Source organism: Phocoena phocoena, chromosome 16 (genome assembly GCF_963924675.1).
Source record: "Phocoena phocoena chromosome 16, mPhoPho1.1, whole genome shotgun sequence".
NCBI lineage: Eukaryota > Metazoa > Chordata > Mammalia > Artiodactyla > Phocoenidae > Phocoena > Phocoena phocoena.
Window position 1 is genome coordinate 77,701,027 of NC_089234.1, and position 26,579 is coordinate 77,727,605.

At 39.8% G+C, this 26,579-nt stretch overlaps 1 protein-coding gene across 1 annotated transcript in view; it reads left to right on the forward strand.

The window, feature by feature from the left end:
- LYST (lysosomal trafficking regulator) overlaps positions 1-24,638 on the forward strand; it is a 146,107-nt gene extending 121,469 nt beyond the window's left edge. Inside the window, exons 43-51 of the mRNA XM_065894463.1 lie at positions 1,190-1,420; positions 3,463-3,652; positions 6,786-6,922; positions 10,729-10,827; positions 16,372-16,511; positions 16,789-16,886; positions 22,193-22,349; positions 22,755-22,826; positions 23,764-24,638. Of these exons, the coding sequence (XP_065750535.1) occupies positions 1,190-1,420; positions 3,463-3,652; positions 6,786-6,922; positions 10,729-10,827; positions 16,372-16,511; positions 16,789-16,886; positions 22,193-22,349; positions 22,755-22,826; positions 23,764-23,902 (1,263 nt within the window). The 3' untranslated portion in view covers positions 23,903-24,638. The remainder of the gene's footprint in view (positions 1-1,189; positions 1,421-3,462; positions 3,653-6,785; positions 6,923-10,728; positions 10,828-16,371; positions 16,512-16,788; positions 16,887-22,192; positions 22,350-22,754; positions 22,827-23,763) is intronic.
- Positions 24,639-26,579: the final 1,941 nt, after the last annotated feature.

Genomic DNA, 26,579 nt, shown 5'->3' on the forward strand with positions numbered 1-26,579 from the left:
TTGTGTTAGTTGCTGCTGTGTAACAAAGTGAATCAGCTATACGTATACATATATCCCCATATCCCCTCCCTCTTGCATCTCCCTCCCACCCTCCCTATCCCACCTCTCTAGGTGGTCACAAAGCAATGAGCTGGTCTCCCTGTGCTATGCAGCCACTTCCCACTAGCTATCTATTTTACATTTGGTAGTGTATATATGTCAGTGCTACTCTCTCACTTCGTCCCAGCTTACCCTTCCCCCTCCCCGTGTCCTCAAGTCCATTCTCTACATCTGCGTCTTTATTCCTGTCCTGCCCCTAGGTGCTTCAGAACCATTTTTTTTTTTTTTAGATTCCATATGTATGTGTTAGCATACAGTATTTGTTCTCTTTCTGACTTACATCACTCTGTATGACAGTCTGTATGTCCATCCACCTCACTACAAATAACTCAATTTTGTTTCTTTTTATGGCTGAGTAATATTCCATTGTATATATGTGCCACATCTTCTTTATCCATTCGTCTGTCGATGGACACTTAGGTGGCTTCTATGTCCTGGCTATTGTAAATAGTGCTGCAATGAACATTGTGGTACATGACTCCTTTTGAATTATTGTTTTCTCAGGGTATATGCCCAGGAGTGGGGTTGCTGGGTCGTATGGTAGCTCTATTTTAGTTTTTAAGGAGACTGCATACTGTTCTCCATAGTGGCTGTTTCAATTTACATTCCCACCAACAGTGCAGCCCCTTTTTAATTAGATGGGTTTGTTTGCTACTGAGTTGTGTAAGTTCTTTATAGATTTTGGATACTAACCCTTTATCAGATATATGATTTGCAAGCAATTTCTCTCATTCAGTAGGTTGTCTTTTCATTTTGTTGATGGATTCCTTTGCTGTGCAGATAAATCAAGTCTCATATGATATTCTCTTAAATTAAAATTAATTTTATAAACATACCTAATTAGCACCAATCAAGGTGCATTATTTTCATTCATCCATTCAGAAGCATTGATCATTCCTATTCTGATCTCAATTCCTATTCTGATTATTAATGATTGTTAACCTGTTCAAAAACATTTCAAAATCCTTTTCATTTGAAACAGAGAAGAGTAAACCATTGCCTAGAGAATAAAACAAGTTGTTGTTTTCCCCTTCAGTGTTATCGCCAAGTCTTGCTTTTTACATACCTCTCGTTTTCTTTTATTCTTCAGACATATTTTGGAATGGATGTCTCTGCAGTTGAAGATCCAGTTCAGAGACGAGCACTGGAAACCATGATAAAAACCTACGGCCAGACCCCTCGTCAGCTGTTCCAGTCGGCCCATGCGAGCAGACCTGGCTCCAAGCTCAACATCGAAGGGGAGCTTCCTGCTGCCGTGGGGTTGTTGGTGCAGTTTGCTTTCCGGGAAACCAGAGAACAGGTCAAGGAAATTCCCTATCCGGTATGTCATTTGGATTTCAATAGAATTCAGCAAAAACTGGCTCAACTCCTGAGCCGTCAGGTCCCCTCCCAGGCTCTAGGGGCAGGGAAGTGAGTAGCACGGTCCCGGCCTGAAGGTGAGTGCCAGCCAGTGAACACAGATGCCTGCACTACGTTCTGTGTGTAGGAAATGCTGCGTTAGTGCTATGAGGAGAGTACTTTGGGAGCTCAGGTCGGATTGTAACCTCCCTGAGGGTCATTACTGGGGAGAGCCTCACCAGGCAGTGACATAACAGGCATTGCAAATGAGAGGAAAGGAACCATCCAGGACTCGGGAAGAGTCTGAGCATGGCTGTGCCAGTGCAGACATGCCTAGCGTGGTCCTTCCTGGTTATTATCTTCCAGCAGAGGTGCTGACCAGAAGTGTAAATGTTTGGGTTTACAATGAAGGGGGAAATCATACATGTTTTTTTGGCCCCTCCAGGTTGTAATGATAAGAAGTATTGCCTCTTAAAATGGGAAGTAGGGGGCTTCCCTGGTGGCGCAGTGGTTGAGAGTCTGCCTGCCGATGCAGGGGACGCGGGTTCGTGCCCCGGTCGGGGAGGATCCCACGTGCCGCGGAGCGGCTGGGCCCGTGAGCCATGGCGGCTGGGCCCGTGAGCCATGGCCGCTGGGCCTGCACGTCCGGAGCCTGTGCTCCGCGACGGGAGAGGCCACAGCGGTGAGAGGCCCGCGTACCGCAAAAAAAAAAAAAAAAAAAAAAAAAAAAGGGAAGTAGGTATAATTTTTACTCTGAAATAGAAAAATAAAGCAAGCAAGCCTTAAGAGTAAAATGGATTCTAATCCTCAACTAAATTCTTCATTATAAAAGCAGCAAAGATGGGAGATTGTGAATTGTGAAGTGTTACAAAGGTTTGCAGAAGGAAATCGCAGAAAATGAAAAGGCAAGGGAAAGAGGTTGTGAAGGTCTTGGAGATAAAGTAAAGCACGGATGTCGAACTGCAGTCATCTGGGAGCCACTTTAAGAGAACATGGTTTTTACAGATCTTGCTTTGATAGTCGTTTCTTATAGTAATGCTTCTTAAATACACTAAAGGTAGAACACAAATAGAATACTAAATGTAAGTTATTTATGCTCAGAGCTCATATATATCAAATTTGCATGTTAAATACAAACAAAACTTATACAACTAGTAAAAATGAAATTTAAATTTTAAAACATCAATATGAGAGACAATGTTGCTTTGCTGAACCCAGGCCACCAGTGTTGTGTTTCATAGTTGAAAGCTGTATTTTTTGTTTTGTGTTTACTTGTCAATGAAACTCATATGCTTTTGAAGCCTTACAAATCATTTTAGTCATTGTCATTACCAGGTTCATTATTTTTAACTAGAATCTATTATTTTAACATGTCAAAATAACAGTACGTCTCTGAAAAGTAATAAACGCCATTTAATTTGCCACTATACTTATTGCTCGTTAACTAGTTGAAGTTGGCAAGTATGAAGGACCTGAGCAGTATGTCTGTTTGCAGTGGGAACGTGTACAGACCTGCCTTCTTCCCACCCCAGGACCTTTGCACTGGCTGTTCCCTCTGCCTGGCATGCCCTGTCCCCAGATAGAACCCCAGTTTGCTCTCTTGTTTCACTCAGGTGTCTGCTCAGACATTATGTCCGCAGACAGTCTTACCCGACCCCCGCGTCTAAACGGGCAGCTCTGTCACTCTTGGTCCTCTTCCCCTTCTTTGACTTTCTTCATAGCACTTGCACCAGCTGACATCTGTGATGTATTTGTTTAGTTGTTGTCTGCCCTGCTTCCCGGCTATCAGACAGCTCCACGGGCGCTGGGACTTCATGTGTCTTGTTCATCACTGTGTCTAGCAACCAAGAACACATATTTCCATATGCTAAGCACGGGGGAAGTAAAAAATTATAAAATAATTCTTGCCCACACAGGGTTTATAATCAGGCTGCTTTCCCTTACTCTGTTTGGAGTTTAAATTAGAAGTGATTCTATATTTACTACCTTTTTTTAAATTGTACTGTTTACTTTCCTCGGTTGTAGAGTCCTTTGTCATGGATAAAAGGCTTGAAGTGGGGGGAGTATGTCGGTTCCCCAAGTGCCCCAGTACCTGTGGTCTGCTTCAGCCAGCCACACGGAGAAAGATTTGGTTCTCTCCAGGCGCTGCCCACTAGAGCAATCTGCGGTTTGTCCCGAAATTTCTGTCTTCTGATGACGTACAGCAAAGAACAAGGTAAAATCAAACATGAAAATTGTCCTAGGCATATCTTTCATGAGATCTGAATGTTTCCCCTCATCTGTGCTGCTATTTTGTTTTATTTCTAAGTTTTCTGAGTCCTTGGCAAAAAACTAAACTCAAATTTGTGTTCATTTAATGCAACGTAGGAATTAAAACATAGTACGTGAAAAAAATGGGAACTAAATGCAATGTCATTTGAAATGAGAGGAGGTGTTGAAGGAGACAAGAATAAATGTCTCACAAGATGAAAACATTAACAGTTTTATATAAATGTACACTTTGAGACTCTTGAATTCCAGAATAGACAGACTTACCTGACCAGCAAATCTAGGATCTCAGAAGAGACAGGCATGAGATTAAAACAAAACAAGAAAGTCATGATAGCCTTGAAAATAGGTTTTAAAAATATGTATGTCTGGAAGGCAATGTTTTTCTCACCTTTCTGTGCACTGACTCACTGAAAGCAACACATGGAAAAGTGCTGTCAGTAGAGGCCCTCTTCATATTTCTAAATGTCACCTACACTGTGGCAAACTAGTGACATTTTCCGCTCAAGTAATCCCTCTGTCCTCCCAAATTAACCGTTTTACTTAATGCGAAAGAACTCTTCCTACGTCCTAGGCATGGGCTTTAAACACTAAAATGAATGACTGAGGGCACCCATCTGTTCGTATCAGGTGTGTGCAGATTTGCCCGGAAGCCCGCGTGTGGACCAGACACGTCTTAGCATTCCGCGCTGTTAGTGTTTAACCTTGCGTTCTGTGCACTGTGCTCCTCGGTCCACATGGCCTCCCACCCGACGGAGCACCACAGTGCAGGGATGCCAGGACCCATGCCAAACATCGGCCACCTAAAGGAATTCAGTGTGCTGGCTGGGCCACAGTTCTTTCAGACTCACTCTTCATTCTGTCATGAAACGAATGATCGATTGCCTTTATAGTTGTCAGTAATAAAAGAGGCTGCGCACCATTTTATCTAAGTTTAGTGAGCTAGGAGGAGAAGGTAAAATCTGTTTGATCATCGCTGGAATATCAGTACTTTATTCTCACTAGTACGTTGCAATTAGCTATGAGGTATGTCACGAGTAATTTACTACTAATAATACTTAAAGTACCAAAATGCGTGAATAATTTATCTTTAAAAAATTAATTAGGGTGGATTGAAGTTTATCTCTTTAGAGCAGAGAGAAAGGGCTGGTATTATCATGCTAATGATGGGACTTAAATATGTCCAGTATAATTGCTAACCTGTCTTATTGGTGCCACTTCAGTCACAAGCCCTTAGTGGCCCTTAATAGCTGTGTTCATTCAGATTACACTTTATTTCCTCATAGAATGTATTTGGGATTTATCAGAATCTAGGTGTGTCCAGGGAAGTGGTATCGTACAAGTTACAGCCATGGCCTCGGGCGGCACGGTACCTGAATTTGCGTTCCAGTTCTGCTGCCTAATACCTGTGTGATCTTGAGGAAATGACTTACACTTTTGGAATCCTGGCTTTTAAGCTATAAAATGGGAGTAATGAAAGGACTTATCTCACAGGGTAATTCACTGTAAGGATTAAATGAAATAATATAAGGAACGACTAACACAGCGCAGGACTCATTCTAAGTGCTTAATAAATAAATGCTCATTGGACAGTTAGCACCCTGGGGCCAGGGGCCGTGTGAGTGTTCACTGCTGTACCCAGCGCGGAACTGTCCACGGGGCCATTTCGGAGAGGCCTGGACTGACTGGGAGTGCACCTGGCAGATGGAAGGCCATGTGTGTTAAGCACTGCTGTGTCAAATAACTGTGTCATTTTGCTTAGTTATATATGCATAATACAATATAGCAACTAAACCGCCATGGTTTTCATGATCTTTAGCCCAGTATAGGCCAATTACTTGAGAACTGACAATGCCTCAAAATTGCCTGAGGTACTTTTTTTCAAAATATATTGATACTTGGTTGGGTCCCATTGAAGACATACCGCTTCAGAATCTCTGGGGCTTGAGTCTAAGCCTGTGCATGCTACAAAAGCCATTTTCTTGCAAACTCCTGTTTAAGATCCACTGTTCAAATAGATAAAGCAGAAGTTTATTTTTCTTTTTTTAAAAAATATGGTGCCTCTTGTGTTGCTGGAATGAGAAACCAGGAACAGTTACTGAGTTCCTACTACATGCCAGTCTTTATGGTAGAATTTGCAAGGTCCCAAGGCTCATGAAGTGTGGTTCCTTTCCATAGCAGCTTATATAGAGAGGAGTTTATATTTAACAAGGATATCCCAATTTCTTTATTGCAAAAGTGATGTCCACATTTGGGATTATACTCAACAAAACAAAAAGAAATCTGTGAATTACATTTTCAGTGTGCTGTTGATTCATTCAACAAATATTTATTTGTTTTATTGCTTTATATGCTGGGTATTATGCTAGGTACTCACATTCTCTCTCCTTAAGGAACTCAAAGCTTCTAAGTTTCCAGGGCAGCACCAGCTACAGCATTTATGCTGCATTTGCCCTAGTCCATGTGCCAACAAGGCGTAGATCATGAGAAACGCTGATGTCAGGAGGTCCAGATCTTTATCCCAAAAGGACATAATACTGTGTACGGGTCCAATGAGAAAAGAAAAGAACCTTGTTAAACGAAGGTCTCCCGTGCAGTCCTTGCAGTTGAAAGGATTAAATTATCCCTTCTCAGGATTGCTTCTGCTCTAGCAATGGTCCCTTTCTGGTATTATTAATAGTTGTCCATATTGATTTTTCAACAGGGTATCTACGTTTCTTAAAACATTTTCTAGTTCATATTTATTGTTAAAAGTAAGGTGTCACAGAACATGAATAGAGGAAGCTTGATTATCACTGTCTTTTATAAAGATTTCTTAACAGAAATTTTAGTACTAAGTCATATAAATCCCAACCAAAACACCACAGGTGAAAAAGAATACAGTTCCACCCTTAGAATCCCATTAACCTTAAAGGAATAAAACTAACACAGTTGGGTCCATCTTACGGATATAAAGATGCTTTTGCACTGGAATGACCGTGTTCTGCTGTGTGAACTTGAACCTTTAACCTGCCATTGTGGCCGGCTGTCCGGTAATAACTGAGCAGTGGCAACTGATGCTTTTATTTCTCCTCCTTGAGGTGTGAGAAGCATGAACAGTACTGACATTCAGTGGTCCGCCATCCTGAGCTGGGGGTATGCTGATAACATTCTAAGGTTGAAGAGTAAACAGAGCGAGCCTCCAATAAACTTTATACAAGGTTCACAGCAGTATCAGGTAAACATTTTCATGAAGTACTTTATAATAATAATTAAATATAATGCTTTAAAAAGGAGTCAGACTGATGGCAGCTAGTCTTTAATATCCTGCAGTCAGTCCAGGAGCTGGTGATGCTGGATGTATGCCTTGTTTACAGTGCTGACAGACTCCCTAACTGCCGCTGTCTATGTCCCCAGAGTTTGTCCTCTACCCAGTCTCTTGTTGAGCCAGCATCAGCTCATGGCTCAGTATTGGAACAAAATCAGCATTGCTTTCTTCTCAGCGTCCACTTACCTTTAGTTACTGTGTCATTTTCTTCCTTCCTTCCTTCCTTCCTCCCTTCCTTCCTTCCTTCCTTCCTCCCATCCTCCCTTCCTTCCTTCCTCCCATCCTCCCTTCCTCCCTTCCTTCCTTTCTCTTTCTTTCTCTCTTTCTCTCTCTCTCTTTCTCTCTCTACAGCTGTGTTGGGTCTTCATTGCTGTGTGCGGGCTTTCTCTAGTTGCGGTGAGCGGGGGCTACTCTTTGTTGTGGTGTGCGGGCTTCTCGTCGCGGAGGCTTCTTGTTGCAGAGCACAGGCTCTAGGCACGCGGGTTTCAGTAGTTGTGGCACAAGGGCTCAATAGTTTGGCTCACAGGCTCTAGAGCACAGCCTCAGTAGTTGTGACGCACGGGCTTAGCTGCTCCGCGGCATGTGGGATCTTCCTGGACCAGGGCTCAAACCTGTGTCCCCTGCGTTGGCAGGCAGATTCTTAATCACAGCGCCACCAGGGAAGTCCCTTTACTATGTCATTTTCAATAACCAGGGTGCCACGTTCTATACTTGGCTTTTTCTAAAGGAACCGGGTATTTAGGCATCACAACATGGTAGAAAGAGCCTTGGAGCTAACTGTAGCTCTGTGATCTGTGTTAGTGTCCAGCTCTGTTATTTACTATGTAGCCTTTGGCAAGGAATTTAACCTTACCCAACTTGAGTTTCTTTCCTCTTCTCTAAAACTGGGCTAGTCATACTCCCACCACTCTCTCATAAAGCTGTTGTAAAAATGTCTCCAATGTTTCTGAAAGTGCTTTGTAAACTATAAAACACCATGTACACACACACACACACACACACACACACACACACACACAGAGTACTGCCATAACTTTTTCCGGTACTAAATTGTATGTTAAACCTTCTTTCTTTGACTGTCTTTCCATAGGAAGTTCTTTTACTGTTTTCTGACTTCGTTACCTGCATAGCACCTGGTGCCTATTTATATAGTCCTGACATTCGTCACCATTCCCTGAGCACTTTAAAGATGGAGTCATCTACTTTGGGGGAATTTTTGGCAGTGAAAGAAAGGAGAGCAATGGCTTGTTTGCTTAACCTTCAATATGCCTGGAAAAAAAGGTCACTGCCTTTTGTCATCTGGCTTACCAGTAAACTAACAAAAGTAAGAATAAAGGACAGTGAAAAACAAGCTTATTATAAATTTTAATAAGAATTTAAGCACTGAAAAATTATTTCTATCATGTAAAGTTGGGCCCAGAAACATCATTAAAGATGAAAAAATACTCTCATTAAGTCCTTTTAGCAAAACAGGATGATCCAGATTTCTAGTAAACACGGTGTGATAAAGTACTTCCGGTCAAGTGCCTAACTAACTAGATAAGAATACCATATTTCATTTTGTTCTTAGAAATATGTTGTTCACTCATTGGTTGTTTAGTGTGAGAAAGTTTGTCCAGGGTATTATCATATGAAGACTCACACTCTGAGATTTCACTTATCTGATCAATTTCATCATCATCATTACAGATTAGAGTCCTGCTGTCTCTTAGCCTTTATCTTCTGATTGATCTCATAATTGTGAAACATGTTCCTGTCAATTTTCTTCTCTTTTCTATTATTGCCGGAAAATGAAAAATTCTCAATTTCCAACTGTGTTCGATGACAGCTGAAAGTAGACTACAGAAATGGTGTCTTTGGTCTTCTTTTATACTTTCTCAAAAGATGACAACATTCTTTTGACAATGCAATAAGAAAACCAAAAGATGACAATTTAGGGACTTCCCTGGTGGGGCAGTGGTTAAGAATCCACCTGCCAATGCAGGGGACATGGGTTCAAGCCCTGGTCCGGGAAGATCCTACATGCTGCGGAGCAACTAAGCCCGTGCGTCACAACTACTGAGCCTGCGCTCTAGAGCCCGCGAGCCACAACTCCTGAGCCTGCGTGCCACAACTACTGAAGCCCATGCGCCTAGAGCCCGTGCTCCTCAATGAGAGAAGCCACCGCAATGAGAAGCCCGCGCACCGTAACGAAGAGTAGCCCCCGCTCGCCACAACTAGAGAAAGCCCGTGTGCAGCAACAAAGACCCAATGCAGCCAAAAATAAATAAATGAATAAATAAATAAATAAATTTATTTTTTTTTTAAGGTGACAATTTATTTCACATTTTACATTATCCTTCCAGGAGATCCATCATTCTTCCATTTTCTTATTTTGTTTGTTCTGTTTTAGCACAGTTGGGAATAATTGAAGAGTAGAGATGAAATAATTCCTAGGATGATGAAATAGCAAAGTGTTTCAAAATAGAGAAAAAAATGAGATTATTGAAATCCTAGAAATGTAACTTAGGTTTATAAAAGAGTTCAGTCGACCCATATGGTAATTGCAAGACAGAATGAGTTTTATTCTTCATATAAGAAATAGGTACATTTTCTTTTTGCTCTTTGGAAGACCTCTAAGAAAGAATAAAAATTATGAAATATCAATCTTTACAAATAGAACTATTCAAGAAAGAAACTCAAAGGATAAAATTAGATCCAATGGACTCTGAAGATATATTGAGAGTTAAGAAGAGTCCGGCTCCAAGCAAGTCATTTTTCAAGGTAGCAGACACTTGAACACGTTTGCAGGGCCAGGGGAAGAAGCCAGCAAATGACAGCTTGAAATTCTGACAGTTGTTTGAGAAACACCAGGGTGGTTTGGGGCTGGCGTTAAAAACAGAGGGGCTTCTCTAAATCAGGAGGCGACGCCGACACATTTTGAGGCCCAAAGGAGGGAAAGGGATGAGGTCTGTGGCTGATGATCGCCGTCTTCTTAGTGAAGTGAAGTGAAGTGTGTGGGTATTGCTGACCAGCCGACCGACTGGGAGAGGTGGGACTGGAGAGGGGGCAGAGCGGCTGGGGACAGCTGCTGGGGGTGTGGTGCTGGGAGTCCACTAGTGCCAGAGGAAGACTGTCAGGCCGAGCAAAGAGGTGAGCCCATCTTGAATAGTGTCGCCATGGTTGGGACTCAAAGGTTTATAATCCCCAAGGAATAATCCCAGATTTTTTTCTCCACGTTTATCTTTCTTTCTTCTCCTATCTAGCAATCTTTAGAACTGTTAGAAGCAATACCTCTATTTATATATATACTCTGTTTCCCTACCAAAGACAGAAAAAGGAAAAAAGAAAGAAATAAAAGTAAAAATCAGGTACATGCATCTCTCTCTCTCTGACACACACACACACACACACACACACTCTCTCTCTCTCTCTCTCTGTCTCTCTCTCTCTCTCTCTCAACTCTGGATCTAGTCAATCCTGGATCATTTTGTTTAAATTTCTGAGGAACAAATGGCCCTGTGTGTATTTGTGTGTGTGTGTGTGTGTGTGTGTGTGTGTGTGTGTACACAGAAAAATGTAAAATCATAGACAATGCATTGTAATATTCTAATCATTTCAAGTAAAATGTTTACCTTAAATTTTGTGATCGTATATTTTTAAAATAATTGTCAGAAAAGTAGAAGCATTTCTTATGCTTTTTAAACATGATAATCTTTGATTTGTCCTTTCTCTAGGTGACTAGTTGTGCTTGGGTACCGGACAGTTGCCAACTGTTTACTGGGAGCAAATGTGGTGTCATCACAGCCTACACAAACAGATTCATGAGCGGCACGGTAGGTCCTGGGCGCGTTTTGTGGGATTTTCATGTCAGTGAGGGGAAGAAACCCTTTATAAAGTATACATTTGGTATAAGATTAAATTTTTGGTACATTAATCTTTTGTACTTTAGTCTCTTCACATAAGCTCTTAAAATATAAAAGGTCACATGTCTAACTCTTTAATTTTAGGTTTATTACGATCACAAAAATTTTGAAAATGACCGTAAAGGTCAGAGACAGACAGTATTTTGAGTTATGACCTGTTTTGAGTTTAGGCTTTTTCATGGCATTTTGATGCTTGCTTGCTTTCATTCTCGGTATCAACCTGAGTGCTTACAAGTACCCCACGATATTCTATAAAAGTTGGAAGTACAGAACTCCTAATGTTCAACATTCCTGTGCCCTCTGTGTGAATTAAATGACAGAAAAATCCAAGTAGCCAGTCTTGATTTCTACCACTTACTGGAAGAAATTTTTTCATTCACTGAATCCTTTGGATTTGAGAGTTAAATTATTAAAACACTCTAGTGAAGAAGACATTATGCAATACTTCTTTTAATCTACTGTCATTCCTTTTTTTTGTTTTTTTGCAGTAACAGTACTTGCTTTTTTAAGAGATTAAACCTACAGTATTTTAGTAGTTAATTAAAGAACCAATTCCCAAGAGGCATTTCCACTGTAGGTCTGTCATTCCTTTCTTGAATCAGCTGTCTGTGGTGCTGTTGAGGATTAGTGGCAAGTTTAGGGTGATAACTCAGTGATTATCATTCTAGTCTAAAATGTGCTCTGTGCTTTATTTTAATTACAATTTTCTGCATTATTTTATAAAACATGTTTTACTGGGTGAAACCTGTATTTCTAGCATAGGGTGATTCTCAGTTCCTTACTTTTCTGTCCAAGTTTATTCCCTTTTAAGCCCTTGTTAAGGTTCTTTGCCACGATCCTTGGGGTATAAATGTGACCATAATATTGTTTCTGTCTCTTAGTCTAAGGAGTCATTAAAATGTTTGAAGCAGGAGTGATATGATCCAGTCAGCATTTTAAGGCCATCACTGTAACGCCTACAAGGAGAATCGCTTAAAAGGGGTGTGGGGCTGGAGGGGAGGGTACCAGTTCAGAGACGCTGTAGTGATACAGGCTGGCCGTGGTGAGGGCTCCGAGTCAGGAGGTTGGCATGTACAGGTTATTGCAGGACAGTGAGGTTGTGCTCTAAGAAAGATTCACACACAGCTTAGAAGAGCCACAAGTGGGACCAACCAGATGTCAGGGAGCCTGAAAAGTTACACATGAGCTAGATCTTAAAGGACCATTTTACTAAGTGGAGAAAAGAGGAAAGAGTATTCTAGCAAAGTAAACCAACACATGGAAACAAAGGCATGGTAGTTTGGGGGATGGCAGATACTTTTATGTGTAGTTTAGAGTAGAACATGCTGGGAGGAGTGCCAAATCCAGGGCAGGAACAGTAGAGTGAGGTGAGGGTCTTATACACAGGCCACAATAAGAAGAATGCTAGAGGGTCTGAGCAGAGAGGCGCCTTCACTTTTGGATTGTCTTCTGTTTTCTCCTTTTTACTCCCCAAGGCCTAAAGCGGATGTTAATTTTATAATGTCTCTAATATTTACCACTGCCATTGCCTTTCACCTTCCGAGCTCACCCTGTTTCCTTTTTTCTACAAATATATTCTAATCTCTGCTGCTAGAGCACGTTGTCTGCTTGTACACTCAGATCATTTGCACCATCATAGACACCTATTTAAAAACTAGCTTGATCTTTTGTTTTTTATTTCCTCTTGCTTTCCCCAACACTATGAACAGCCTTGCTCTTAGTTTTCCTTACTTCCATTCTTCCTATAATTTAAAATTTTAATTGTACGCTAGCACAGTATACAGTATTGGTTAAAAAAAAAAAAGATTAAGCTGTACTCAGTATAGGAGTAATTTTGTACAACATAGCTTTGAAATAGATCAAAGATGTAGCTATTATCATTTGAATACAGCAAGACACATGCTTCTTTTAGTTTGAAGTTATTGTGAAGTCTTAGGTTGCTTACCTTTCCTCAGTTCTGTATTTGCCTGAAAGTGGATTTTTTCAATTTATTTGTAAGGGTTTTCTTTTTCTCCTAAGTATTAATAGTATTAGGTAATCAAGTCATGAGATTAACAGTTACTATTTAAATCATGTCCAAAATTGTATCTTAGCTGTGTGGTTTTATCCTTGTTTGATCTGAGAGAAGGTTACTTGGGTTTTTGTAGATGTTGTTGTTGCTTTTTATTGGGGACCGTCTCATCATTTTGGGGTCCCTGAAGCTGCAGTTGTGACCCTATGCCTGTGAGGTTGGCAGGAAACACCTCATGTTTACTAGCTTCTGTTCTCCCAACCCGCTGAATGCCATGGTTCTAAAAGTACCTATGCTCTCGTTTGTGTTGGCCTTGACACATACGAAAGACCACCTCCCAAGCACCATGTAGGATATGACCAAAATAATTGTTGTCTGAAAATATTTTCAAGGGAATCTTATGAAATACTTTCCTGAGCTAGTGAAGCATATATAACTTTGAGCATTGTGAGTTTCTGTTGACTATCCCAAGATAGTCTGCTAAAATGCATTCTACATGTGTAATGACGAATACGTTGCTTGGTTATAGGGAATGGTTATCTATAAGCCATTTATATACAGTATTAGAGAAGAATGTCTTCTAAAAGTGATAACTGATTTTAAAATAGTTGGTCTTGAGTCATTTTTTCACTAATTAAATAGTGTGGCCACATCATCTTCATATAAGTGAACACCTGTATTTCTATTCTCTAAATTGATGGTGGTAGGAGAATATATATGCAGTGTATCAAGGTAGTATTACACCCTTCAAGAACATTTTATGAAGAAGTAGGCCAACACAAGATTCCTGGTCTACCCATGGAAATTATTTTCTGATCCATCAGGGAATCATCTAGTAACACTAACTCTTGGAATCATTTTAAAGTGAAAAATCTATAAAATTTCAATAACCACTATAGGGTACCTATCTTGTGTTTACCCCATAAATATTATTCATGATCATGAAGTAAAAAAAAAATGCACACACACACACACACATATATATATTTATTTATTATTATTTTTTTTTTAATAAGAAAGGAGGGAGCTTTAGCCTTGAGGGCATTTGTCAATCCTAGAATATTGACACTGTCCTTGGACAGCCTCTTGTGAGAGGAATAGAAAACAACAACAAGGGACAGAGCAAGCTGGGGAGTCCCAAGGAGGCCCTTGTCCAAAAGGCTGGTCCCTAAGAGTAAGGATGAGTCAGATAGGACCAACTCTTGCCTGGAATTACAGCCTGGATTGGAATTCCCTGGGTTGTCCAGGATTCTCAAGACTTGACTTTGGGTAAGGCGTCCCTAGCCTGGCAGGTCATCCAGCAGAAGAAACAAGGAAGGTACTTGCATTCTATTCCACAGATAGAGGAATTCCTACAAATAATCTTCTTAATGTAGTAACAAATACACAAAACCAAGCACACAGATTTACAGATAAGAAAATGAATATGTGAAAAAGTTAAACTTAGTTACAATAAGAGAAATTCAAGTTAAAGCAACCTTGATTGCCATTTAAAACTCGGGAAATTTTCACAGATTTAGAATGGGAATTGAGTCACAAACTGAAGTGCTGCAGAGTTCAAGCACAGAAGGAAGGAGCTCAGGCCTTTGGGGGCAAGGAATTCTTTGGTCCCAGGGACCCTGAAGAATGGTCTGCAAGGGCGCTGGCACACCCCTGTGGCCCTGCGGGGAAGGTCACGGAGGAGAACCAGAAGGGGCCCAGAACCAGGACTCGTGCCCTTGTTCAGAGCCATCTGGTTGCTGTGGTTGTGTGCAGTTGAAGGCCACGTGCCCTAGCTAAACAGAAGCCACTGCCACACAGCTCAAGCCAGTGGTTCCAAGGGGAGCTGTAAGCCTGGTATCGCCGGGTCATTTGAGTCTTTAAGAATAAAATAGGTATTTTTACGTGAAAAATAAAGCACTTAAAATAGATGAGCTGCAGCTAATAACTCAACACATATGTTTCAAAAGCAGTGGTGATCAAAAAGGCAAGATGCAGCAGATACCTAAAGAATAATTAATACCATATATATAAAGTTTAGCAACATGAAAAACAATACAATTGTTATAGTAACATATAGTAGAACATAAATTCTACATACATGGGAAACAAATACAAAATTCAGGATAATAGTAACTTCTGACAAGAGAGAGGAAATAGGATGTAAAACAGTACACAGACTATGTAATGTTTAATGTTTTCTTTATTTAAAAAATAAGCTGATCTTATAAAATATTAGGATTAGTTTAACTGAGTGGTCAGTATACAGCTTTTTATTATACTTTCTTTCTACTTTTCTATATTCTTTGTATTGAAATACTTTATGACAATAAACTGCTACCCTAATGAAAACAAAGGTTAGACCCTGTGTGGACATCTGGCATCTGTGAGCCATGTGGAACTTGGAACATCACTTTTCAATGTTTGATTTAGAAAATCAGTCCACAACTATTGATGAGTAATACATCGCCATTGGTGGCATCATGAATTGGTACAAAGCCTTTGAAAAGTACACTCAAGAACTGTAAAATTATTAATATTCACTGATCCACTAGTAGAATCCTGGAAATTCTAAAGAAATGATTTAGAGGAGGAACAAAACTTATATACATGAAGGATTTAATTATGACATCTATAATTTTGAAAAAATTTGAAACAATTTTAAATGTCTATCATAAAGGATGTTCAAGGGGGCTTCCCTGGTGGTGCAGTAGTTAAGAATCCGCCTGCCAAAGAAGGGGACACGGGTTCGAGCCCTGGCGCGGGAAGATCCCACATGCCACAGAGCAACTAACTCTGTGTGCCACAACTATTGAGCCTGTGCTCTAGAGCCAACGAGCCACAACTGCTGAGCCCGTGTGCCACAACTACTGGAGCCCGCGCACCTTGAGCCCCTGCTCTGCAACAAGAAGCCACTGCGATGAGAAGCCCGCGCACCGCCAGGAAGAGTAGCCCCTGCCCACTGCAACTAGAGAAAGCCTGTGTGAGGGAACAAAGACCCAACACAGCCAAAAATAAATAAATAAATTAATTAATTAATTTTTTAAAAAAGGGATGCTCAAGTAAATTATAGTATACTAACTGTATAGAATATTATAACACTTAATCATTTTGAAGACACTGTCAAAAATGGAAAATGCTTATGGGAGAATGTATAAAATACAAAATAGGGAATTATTTGTATGGCAATAATCACAGCTATAAAATACATATGTAATTGGCTAAAGACTGGAAAAGAATAGACAAAAATGAAAAGCTTATTTGTTGATGAAATTATGGTCAATTTAAAATTTGTTAATGTTTAATTAGTTTTACTCTTTAGAAAAAGTTGAACTAGATTGAAAAATGAGATGTTTGAGAAGAATATTTGAATCACTTGGGTTGTTTTTATTTTTGAGATACGACACTAGGATACCTTTCGTCATGGTTTTTGTCTTATACTTTACTTATTTTTTAAATTTTAGCCTTCAGAGATAGAAATGGAGTCTCAGATGCATCTCTATGGGCACACAGAAGAGATAACCAGCTTATTTGTCTGCAAACCGTACAGTATAATGATAAGTGTGAGCAGAGATGGAACCTGCATCATATGGGATTTAAACAGGTACAGAAATCTCCAACTCTAAAATAGCTATTTTTAATGTTTTAGTTCTTACTGTGAGAAATAGATGCACTAAAATAATATCTTTATATCATAATAGCTTTAAGCATGAAGTATGGACTTTACCTTTGTAATCTTATTGAATTAAAAAATCAGTTAGGAATATAGTCAGGAATGCCTTATAAATAGATACATATACACTGAGGAAAAGAATTATACAAATAAGAGAATATAATTATATGTAATGATCATATGCAATTTCATGTCTTTGGTCTTTCAGGTTGTGCTACGTACAAAGTCTGGCAGGACACAAAAGCCCTGTCACAGCCGTCTCTGCCAGTGAGACTACAGGTGACATTGCCACCGTGTGTGACTCAGGTGAGCTGGCCCCAAACCAAAGCACAGGGTGGTTGCACTCACAGTGCATTCAGCCAGCTGCTTACATCATAGGTTAAACTGGTGCATTACATCTCTCAGGTCCCTGCCAGATCTGTATACTTAGGTGATAGCATGTATGTGTGTTAAGACTCCACACTCACAATGCAGGGGTCATGGGCTTGATCCCTAGTCAGGGAACTAAGATCCGGCATGCCACACAGCGAGGCCAAAAAACAAACCAGTAAGGTTGAAGATTGAGTTCATCAATTTAGGCATCTACTTATGCAAAAGTTAGTATTGTCATAATTTAACTTTTTCTGATATATGTAAGATTGCATTTGAGCACATGTAAGTTAAGCAAATTACTGTTACATAATTATCTGAATTTTCTTTGGTTTTATTTTTCCATTCTTTTTTGCTTCTGCTTTTTTTTTTTTTTTTTGCGGTACGCGGGCCTCTCACTGTTGTGGCCTCCCCCGTTGTGGAGCGCAGGCTCCGGACGCGCAGGCTCAGCGGCCAGGGCTCACGGGCCCAGCTGCTCCACAGCATGTGGGATCTTCCCGGCCCCGGGGCACGAACCCATGTTCCCTGCATCAGCAGGCGGACTCTCAACCACTGCGCCACCAGGGAAGCCCTGCTTCTGCTTTTTAACTACTGACTTTGCTACCTCCCTCCTGACTAAATGAAAAGCATCAGCAGATGATCAACTTCCTACATGTGTCTTGTAGTTCCTGTGAGAGAGTAGTATAAAATAATAATGGAAGTATAATTTGCCCAAAATTTACATGACAAAGATATGCCTCCTAATCAAAGGTCTGGCTTTTAGTTTTTGTTTTTTCATGTATACATATTTAAAAACTTGATGCATCCAGAGGGAAAGAACTGTTGAAAAGCTCATAACTTTTCTGTTTGCATTTCCATTCATTGAAAGGATCCTTTGAAAAACTGTTTCTTTTTGTCCACTCAGTACAGATATCTTCCACACATCTACAGTGGGTGGTCTTTTATCCTTTGCTTGCATTTTTCATATTGTTTGTTTTTTCCTGACACCAACTGTGTGGTCTTTCCAGATACTAAACAATTCTCTAATTCTATGACACCAACTGGGTGTCCAACAGTGCAATTCAATTCTGACACTAACTAGTTGAAGTTAGCAAATTTGGGAGTCCCAGGACCCCCCACCAGGTTTGATAATTCTCTCGAATGACTCACAAAACTCAGTAAAACACTGTACTTACTACTATGGTTCATTACAAAGGATAGAAGTGAACAGCCAGAAGAAAAGCTAGGTAGGGTGAGGTTACAGGGTCTGTCCCTGTGGAGTCAGACTGCACCACCCTCCTGGCATGTCAGTGTGCTCATCAACTTGGAAACTCTCCTCCCCCTGTTGTTTAGGAGTTTTTCTAAGGTTCCATTCTGTAGGCAGTAGATTCTATCATTGGCCATTAGGAACTGAGCTCAACCTCCCGCCCCTCTCCCTTCCCTGGAAGTGGGAGGTGCTGTAAGTTCTAACTCAGGGTTGGCTTTTCGGGTGACCAGTTCCCATCCTGAAGCTGTCTTGGCCTCCCCCCAGGAGTTATCTCATTAGCATAAAAAAGACAGTAAATTAACAAGGATTTAGGAGCTCTATGCCAGGGACCTGGGACAAAGTCCGAATATTTATTTTTGTATTATACCACAGTAAAACTCTTGTTTTTGCAAAACACTCATTCATGCTTGTATTCAAGAAAAGTAACATCTTCAGTCATGCTTCAAGATTTCAGTGTGAAGTATTTGCCAGTCTTCACCCCTAGTCATAAAATAATGTCATGAAAACATTTTTATTTCCTAATCAGCATAACTAAGGGGAAAGATCTTAAACAGTTGACTTTGGTAATATAAGTGTGGGCAGATGATTGATGACTTTGCTAATTGTTCCTCCTTGATTTATACATTAGTGGCTTTTAGTATGTCACATCAAGAGGGAATTTGGGGGAATCATATAATGATTATTTATATAGAGTTCTCTACTTTCTTGTTTTGGCAACATTTGGAAGTTAGGACTGATCCCGAGGGAACCAAATTTTGTAAAGTTAATTACTTTCCTGCTGCCAGTAGTGATTTATTATATCTGTGATATTACATTAGCTAGTCATATGGGAACAAGAAACCAAATTACTTTTGCTTACAATTACCAGCTCACTAGTAGGGTGTTCAGGTGCCCCTAGGTAGTGTGCACAGTATAATAGAGTAATGGCTAGAACGTTCTTTCCACTTTGAACAAAAAGGCCTTCTACACTTGTTTGAGGCCTCTCAGTGCATATAGAAGAGGACTCATAAAGAGCAACTGGTATAGACAGCATAATAAAAATAATGATTTTTTATTATTTATTTATTTATTTTTAAATAATGATTTTTTTTTAAAAGAGAGGACAAATTTATGTTAAGTGATCCAGACTATATTTCATTCTCCTATTCTCATAGTCCAGGAAGGGAAGAAAGTTACCAGATTTAGCCTACGAAAAGTCTTGACACTTTAGTGATAACCATCCAAGTAACTTTTAAATCAAAATTTAAGAGAAATAAATACATATGCATGTGTATGTATATGTATATATAATATATAATGTGTATATGTGAGTATATATACACATATATAATCTCAAATTTTTCTGTATTGGGGCTGAAGATACACTGGCAAACTCATTCCTCCTGATCCTAATTTCCCAGGGCTTATTATGGGATGTGGTTGTTATAGTGATAAGATGTAAAATTTATTAAACTATGTAAATATTATAGTAGATGATTTCTGTATTTTTTTAAATCATTCTGCCACTATATCAAAATATATGCATTTCAACTAGGGCTCATAGCCTTTTCCTGTGTTGCCAGTGGTACTCTGAAGTTAATATAATATTCTAAGATTCAGAGTAGGGGGTAGTTCTCCAATTTCTTTTAATTTTGATGAAGATGTATAGGAAGAATAAAGATTTTTTTCAGGAATACCCAACTTTCTGACTTTTAGTTGATATGTTAAATTATACATGAAAGCAATCCAGTATTGGGTAAGGGCCTCGATTTTTTTTTAATATATATTTATAATCTTAGGCAGATGAGTGGTTACTTGGTTTTGTGGTAGACCAAGTTTCTGGGCAATCTGCTAGGGTAATTCTTTGCCTGTTAAGTTCCATACCATACTTCAGAGTTGAGGACCACATTTAGATTTTTTATTTTGAAGAACTAAGCCATGCAATAGCTGTGTCTTACAATTACCAACCCCTACATCAATATTGTTTATGGATAGGTATCCAATGACTTCAGTAAGCCTTCTGACCATACTAGTACACATCCGGTTACTTTATATATTTTTAAAAATCTTTATTAGGTATTAAATTCAAAAGAAAGAGTGAAATCTCTACTTACGTAAAAGATGTGTTTATCATCTACAATTGTATTTCTTTAGCATATTGAGTCTCCTGTATCTTTTTTTTTTAATTTATTTATTTTTGGCTGCGTTGGATCTTTGTTGCTGCACATGCGCTTTCTCTACTTGCGGCGAGCAGGGGCTACTCTTCATTGCAGCGCGCGGGCTTCTCATTACGGTGGTTTCTCTTGTCGCAGCACATGGGCTCTAGGTGCGCGGACTTCAGTAGTTGTGGCACGCGGGGTCAGTAGTTGTGGCTCGCGGGCTCTAGAGCGCAGGCTCAGTAGTTGTGGTGCACGGGCTTAGCTGCTCGGCAGCATGTGGGATCTTCCCGGACCAGGGATTGAACCCGTGTCCCCTGCATTGGCAGGCGGATTCTTAACCACTGTGCCACCAGGGAAGTCCCAGAGTCTCCTATATCTTGATGCTTTATTTGGATAATCTCTCCTAATCAGTATTCTACAATGGGAAGTAGACCACTGGGCATTTTTTAATCTTTGTGTGTGTATGTGTGTGGTAAAATATATTTAACATAAAAGCTGCCATTTAAACCATTTTAAAGAATACAATTCAGTGGCATTATTACGTTCACAGTGTTGTGCAACCATCACCACTGTCCGCTTCACAAACTTTTTCATCACCCTGAACAGAAACTCTGTAACCATAACTCCCACACTCCTCCCTCCCCAGCAGAGCCTGGTAACCTCTATTCGACTTTCTCCCTCTGTGAATTTGCCTATTCTAGATATTTTATATAAGTGGAATCATACAGTATTTGTCCTTTTGTGTCTGGGTTATTTCACTTAGCGTACCACTTTCAAGGTTTATCCGTGTTGGTGCCTGTATCAGAACTTCATTCCTTTTTGTAGCTAGACAATATTCCATCGTATAGATATACCACATTTTTGTTTATCCATTCATCTCTTGATAAACATTTGGGTTGTTCCCACCTTTTGGCTATTGTGAATGATACTGCAACACACTAGGCCTTTTGGTTGGTGACACACTAGGCCTTTTGGTTGGAAGGTCTTACACATACCTTTAGGTAAAGAAGTATTTCCAATATTTATTTCTTTGCTATAAAATCTTTTCATTTCCTTAATAAAGAGAGAAACACATTGTCTGCTTTTCTGTTAGTTCTAATGGAGAGATAAAATTAAGTGTAGTAACACATTATGTCATCCAAACTTTACTTTATCATACCTCTTAACCTCTGTCTTATCAGTATGAGAATATTTCTCCAAAGAAGGCTGGACACATCACCATGAGGCCCCAAACCACAGCCCGAGTTTATAGAAGATATTAAAGCAATTAGTGCCTCCTCCACCCCCTGGAAAACTACAAAAAGTTTGGTTACTCATGGCCTTTGAAAGGAAAAAAAATTCGTTTAATAAGACATTGATTTGTAAGAGTCAATCTTAGACATTCTGAAGAATTAGCTTTCATTATTTTTAAGAATTAGTTTTTAACTCAGCTTCTACTGTAACTTTTGTTTCTTCAGAAGTCCCAGAAGTCACTTCTTATAGATAGTTTCACAGAATATTTTCTTCTCTTTTTGGAGATTGTTTAGCTTTCTAGGTACTTTCAAATTCAGATTTGGCAGTTTGTATGCTGAAATATCATGACTACAGAAAGATTCATGGTTAATTTACATTGTTGCTCTACCTTGTAGCTTAATTTATTTTCATTTTTTCACTGGTCATCATCTCTAGATAAATATGCCAACTCTGTGTGACTTACAGTGCAGTAGTTCCATTTATACAGACTTCTTTCGTGAGTTGCCTATAAACTTCATCACTAAAACAAACAAGCCAGGCCCTCAGGGATGCCCCTCTGGGGCCCAGTGTAGGGGGCTCTGTGACACCCACAGCCTGGTGACCTGCAGGTGACTGTGGCATTTTAGCTGGCGGGGGCAGTGACCTCAGACTCTGGACAGTGAACGGGGACCTCGTTGGACATGTCCACTGCAGAGAGATCATTTGTTCCGTGGCTTTCTCTAACCAGCCTGAAGGAATATCTATCAACGTGATTGCTGGGGGATTAGAAAATGGAATTGTAAGGTAAGAGGAGTTTTTTCTTTCTTTGTGTACTTTTGTCTATAAGGGCACAGCAGTTTCAAAAATTGGTTTTTACTATCTAAACATAATAATATTTAGAGATTTAAAATCACCTTTGGATATCTGTTCTTCAGTTCTTCGTTTTATTTATAAATAGTAAAGGTAGCTTTAGTACATTTTTGAAATTTTATATTGTTTGTCAACTATGAAAGGGTAACAATATGAAAATACACAGTTAGGTTTCCTTTCTCCCCACCCACCTGGGCAAACTGCCCAGAAGTAACTACCGTTAATCGGTTTATTGTGTTTCCTTCCAGATGACTTTTAACAAGTAAACACATAGGTTCAACTTTTAGGGAAGGAAACTTTAGTTTGCATAATTAGATGATGACTTTTTTCTTCCTCTAGGTTATGGAGTACTTGGGACCTAAAGCCTGTGCGGGAAATTACATTTCCTAAATCAAATAAGCCTATTGTAAGGTAAAACCTCCCTCACCTCTTCTTTCCTCCATAACGTACTCTGTGACTGTTTTGTTGGAGAGGCAGTAAAGCACACAGAGGTAAAGAAGTACGTAATGAAAGTCATTATAAACAGCCGGCCATTTATGGAAGCCCAGGATGCCCGGGGCCCTGTGGCAAGAGGAGGCCAAATGCCTGTCTTCATGGAGCTCAAAATCTGGGTCAGGAGCTCACAGCCCACACAGGCAGGCGTGCTGGGCTCGCGCCAGGGAAGCCTCCTGAACTGCAGAAGTGATGGATTTTTTCCCTTTCCTTATGGAAAATCGCATAATGGTGATTGATGGCTACAGGCGTGTGCTTGACAGGACTGCTAAACAACCAGTTACCCTTTGCTCTGTTAACAAATTTGACTTTAAAAACTCAATTGGAAGGAAGGGATTCAAATTCTACTTTATTAAAATAATTTTTAATCCACTAAATGTAAAGTTTAATGAACCTACATTAATTATATATTAATGTTAACATTTTTTACCCTTTCCCCTTTCAGGGAAATAAAATACCTCCATAAAATAATCACCATTTATTTCTATAGAGAGAAAGTGTAGTACTGCTGTATTTTTCGAAGTTTCCTGTACCCAAGTATTTGTAGTTTAAGTAATCAGGCTAAACAAGAAGGGAAAAGAAAATATGCAAAGAAGGAACAGAAAGTACCGATCCTTTTGGTCCTGGTTTTAGTCTGTATCACTTGGTTAGAAGGAGCTTCACAAACATGCCAGCAGAGCAAGTAAACTACATTAGAATTACAGTCAAAACCAATGAGTTGTAGGCCGTCATTTTGTTTGTCTCTGTGCTCCAGTAAACATATCTTAACCCCCTTACACTGATTTCCATGTGATCACCAATGTGCTGATACACTTTTCAGAGTCACAATATACAAATGGGTTTTTTTTTTTCACAGCCTTACATTTTCCTGCGATGGCCACCATTTGTACACAGCAAACAGTGATGGGACCGTGATCGCCTGGTGCCGGAAGGACCAGCAGCGCCTGAAACAGCCAATGTTCTATTCCTTCCTCAGCAGCTATGCAGCAGGATGAGTGAGAACCTCGCATTCTGCAAGGCACTTTAACTCCAAGCTAGATTTGCCGACTTCGCCAGTTACAGGAGGTCAAACCTGAAGAACTGGATGACCAAACAAACCGTCCAAGTAATGATAAAGTCTATTCATCTGCATAGAATTCTGCAGCCTCACGAGGTCCTGAGAGGAAAGTATTGTTTAGTGATAACCTGGAGGGTGTGTCAGTATGCACTAACCAACAAGGTCTAAGTCTGGTACAGTAAATTAAAATCATATTCTTAAAGGTTTTTTTCCATAGAGGATTCTAAAGAAAAGATGAGCGTCTCTCTATTTCTGTTTTCTATTACTTTCCATTTTCTATTATTCCAAAAAAGCCAGTAGGATTTAAATTGGTCAGCTGTTTGTATAAAATGCTCTAAAGATTATATTTTAAAAGTTTTCTGCCAAGATAACACACCCACCCCACTCCCCCCAAAAAAGGAAAGATAAGGAGAAAGAATTCAGGACTTGATCATTGCTTTCTTTGAGAAGTGTGTAATTCAGTAGGTGCCTCTGCACCAAAGATTTTTGGAATATCTGAGTATTTGAATCTCAGTGTTAGGCAGTTTTTGCCTGTTGCCTTCTTAGCTCAAAGTAGAACCAGAATTTTTTGACAGTCACAAACAACAACACAAGTATCTTTGATTTTCAGACACATTCTGTTTCTTCATAAAAATCCTACTTAAAATCCGTAACACTAGATATGGAATATCCTTAGTTGAGTCACTAAGATTTAAACACAGTGATAATTCTTTTAATATCTGCCATTTACAGAGCATTAAATACTTAACAATTTGCAATAGAAAGCCTCCACTTCAGAAGAAGTTTGCACAGATATTAATAATGCAGTCCAGTTAAGGCATTTAATCTAATATGCAGGAGGAGTTTTCTTCCCCAAAACAGAATTACAAAAGAAAAGGACACAGCTTACTTCGTTTTAAACAGGAGGCAGAATAATTCTTTTAGGAAGCAGTTTCCACTGTTTCTACTAACCTACACCACTTGAGAATTCTAGGAACAATAGAAAAATCTGTGTACTCCACAGCAAACTTACACATGATAAAGGCAGAATTCCTAAAACTCCTGGAATAGTCTATCATGATATTATGGCTCTATTTTTACTGGGGGTGCTGCTTTATTGGCTTTGGAAACACTGTAAAATAAGCTGTCACTATGAGATACAAAGACGTATTCCTGCCTAAGAATTACTTGCGTGTTTGTTATGGAAATTTAATTCATATGGTGTTTACAGAACTACTTTTGTAACTTCCAGACTTTCTAAAACATTCTGCTTAAAAACTGTATAAAATGCAATTGCAAAGTCTCTGCTGTCAAGGTAAATACAAGAGGAAGCAAGTGGCTACGTATGCTCGTAACCTTCAGTTGCATACATAGGTAAGAGCACCTCACTCACGGCTGCGCTGAGATCATGGTTTGCACAGACCACCTATTAATTCTGAGGTCCAAATAGGTGCAGAGATGAGACTATTCCTATTCACGTTGAAGTGATTTGCTTTGTTTAAAAAAAAAAAAAAAAAATCGCAGCTATTGTCTAACTTTCATTTTTCTACTGAGAACTTTACATTAGTCCCTTATTAGAATAAGGTTGCTACTCAGTCTTTTTTTTTTTTTTAAGGCTGAATTTCATCATTTATCTAAAGAGAAAATATGCAAAATGACTGGTCTTGTTAAGAGTGCAATATTATATTTTTATGTAAAAATAAAAATGAAATTGGGGGGATTATTTATTCAGCATGAAACTTAATATGTATATGTTTGAAGCACTTCATAATATGCATGTTGTAGCAAATATTTCTGTAAACTATCACAAGCTGTGTTACCTTTGTACACACTGCCACTTCACAGTGGGGATAAATTTCATAAAAATAGACTTGAGGGCCTATTCTCATTGCAGTTTAAATATTATGACCAGATCTCAAATTGGTGGCTGTTTTTGGTAAGCCATATAGTTTCTCTCTTTAGCTCCCCTGTAAATTTATGTCACTAGAAAAGGATAACTTTCATTTCTTAATTGTGGTCTTTGTGAGAACTTGTATATTTCAATCTTTACTGCCTTTAAATGGAGTTTAGACAGAAGTCCTAAGGTCAAACCACTCTTTTTTTTTTTTTTTTTTTAACTGTACGCGGGCCTCTCACTGCTGCGGCCTCTCCCGTTGCGGAGCACAGGCTCCGGACGCGCAGGCTCAGCGGCCATGGCTCACGGGCCCAGCCGCTCCGCGGCACGTGGGATCTTTCTGGACCGGGGCACGAACCCGTGTCCCCTGCATCGGCAGGCGGACTCTCAACCACTGCGCCACCAGGGAAGCCCAAACCACTCATTTTTAAAAGGAAAAGACTATCTGTCCCTCCCCCCTCCCCAGGCCCAATAGCAGATCTGCACCGCCAGGGCAACGTGCTGTCCGTAACACAGCGTGCGTAGTCACAAAACGTAGTAAGTGCTGTGAAGGAAGAGTGGAGGGTCCTCTGAGAGAACACAACCAAAGAACTCAGTCTAAATCAAGAGGATCCAGCAAAGTCAAATCGTTGCCGCTGTCTAATGGATGAAGAGAAATTTGACAGGTGCAGATGGGAGCAGATGTATTCCAGGCAGTACGCGTGCAGACCTGAGGCAGGAGCGTCAGTGAACAGAGGCTCAG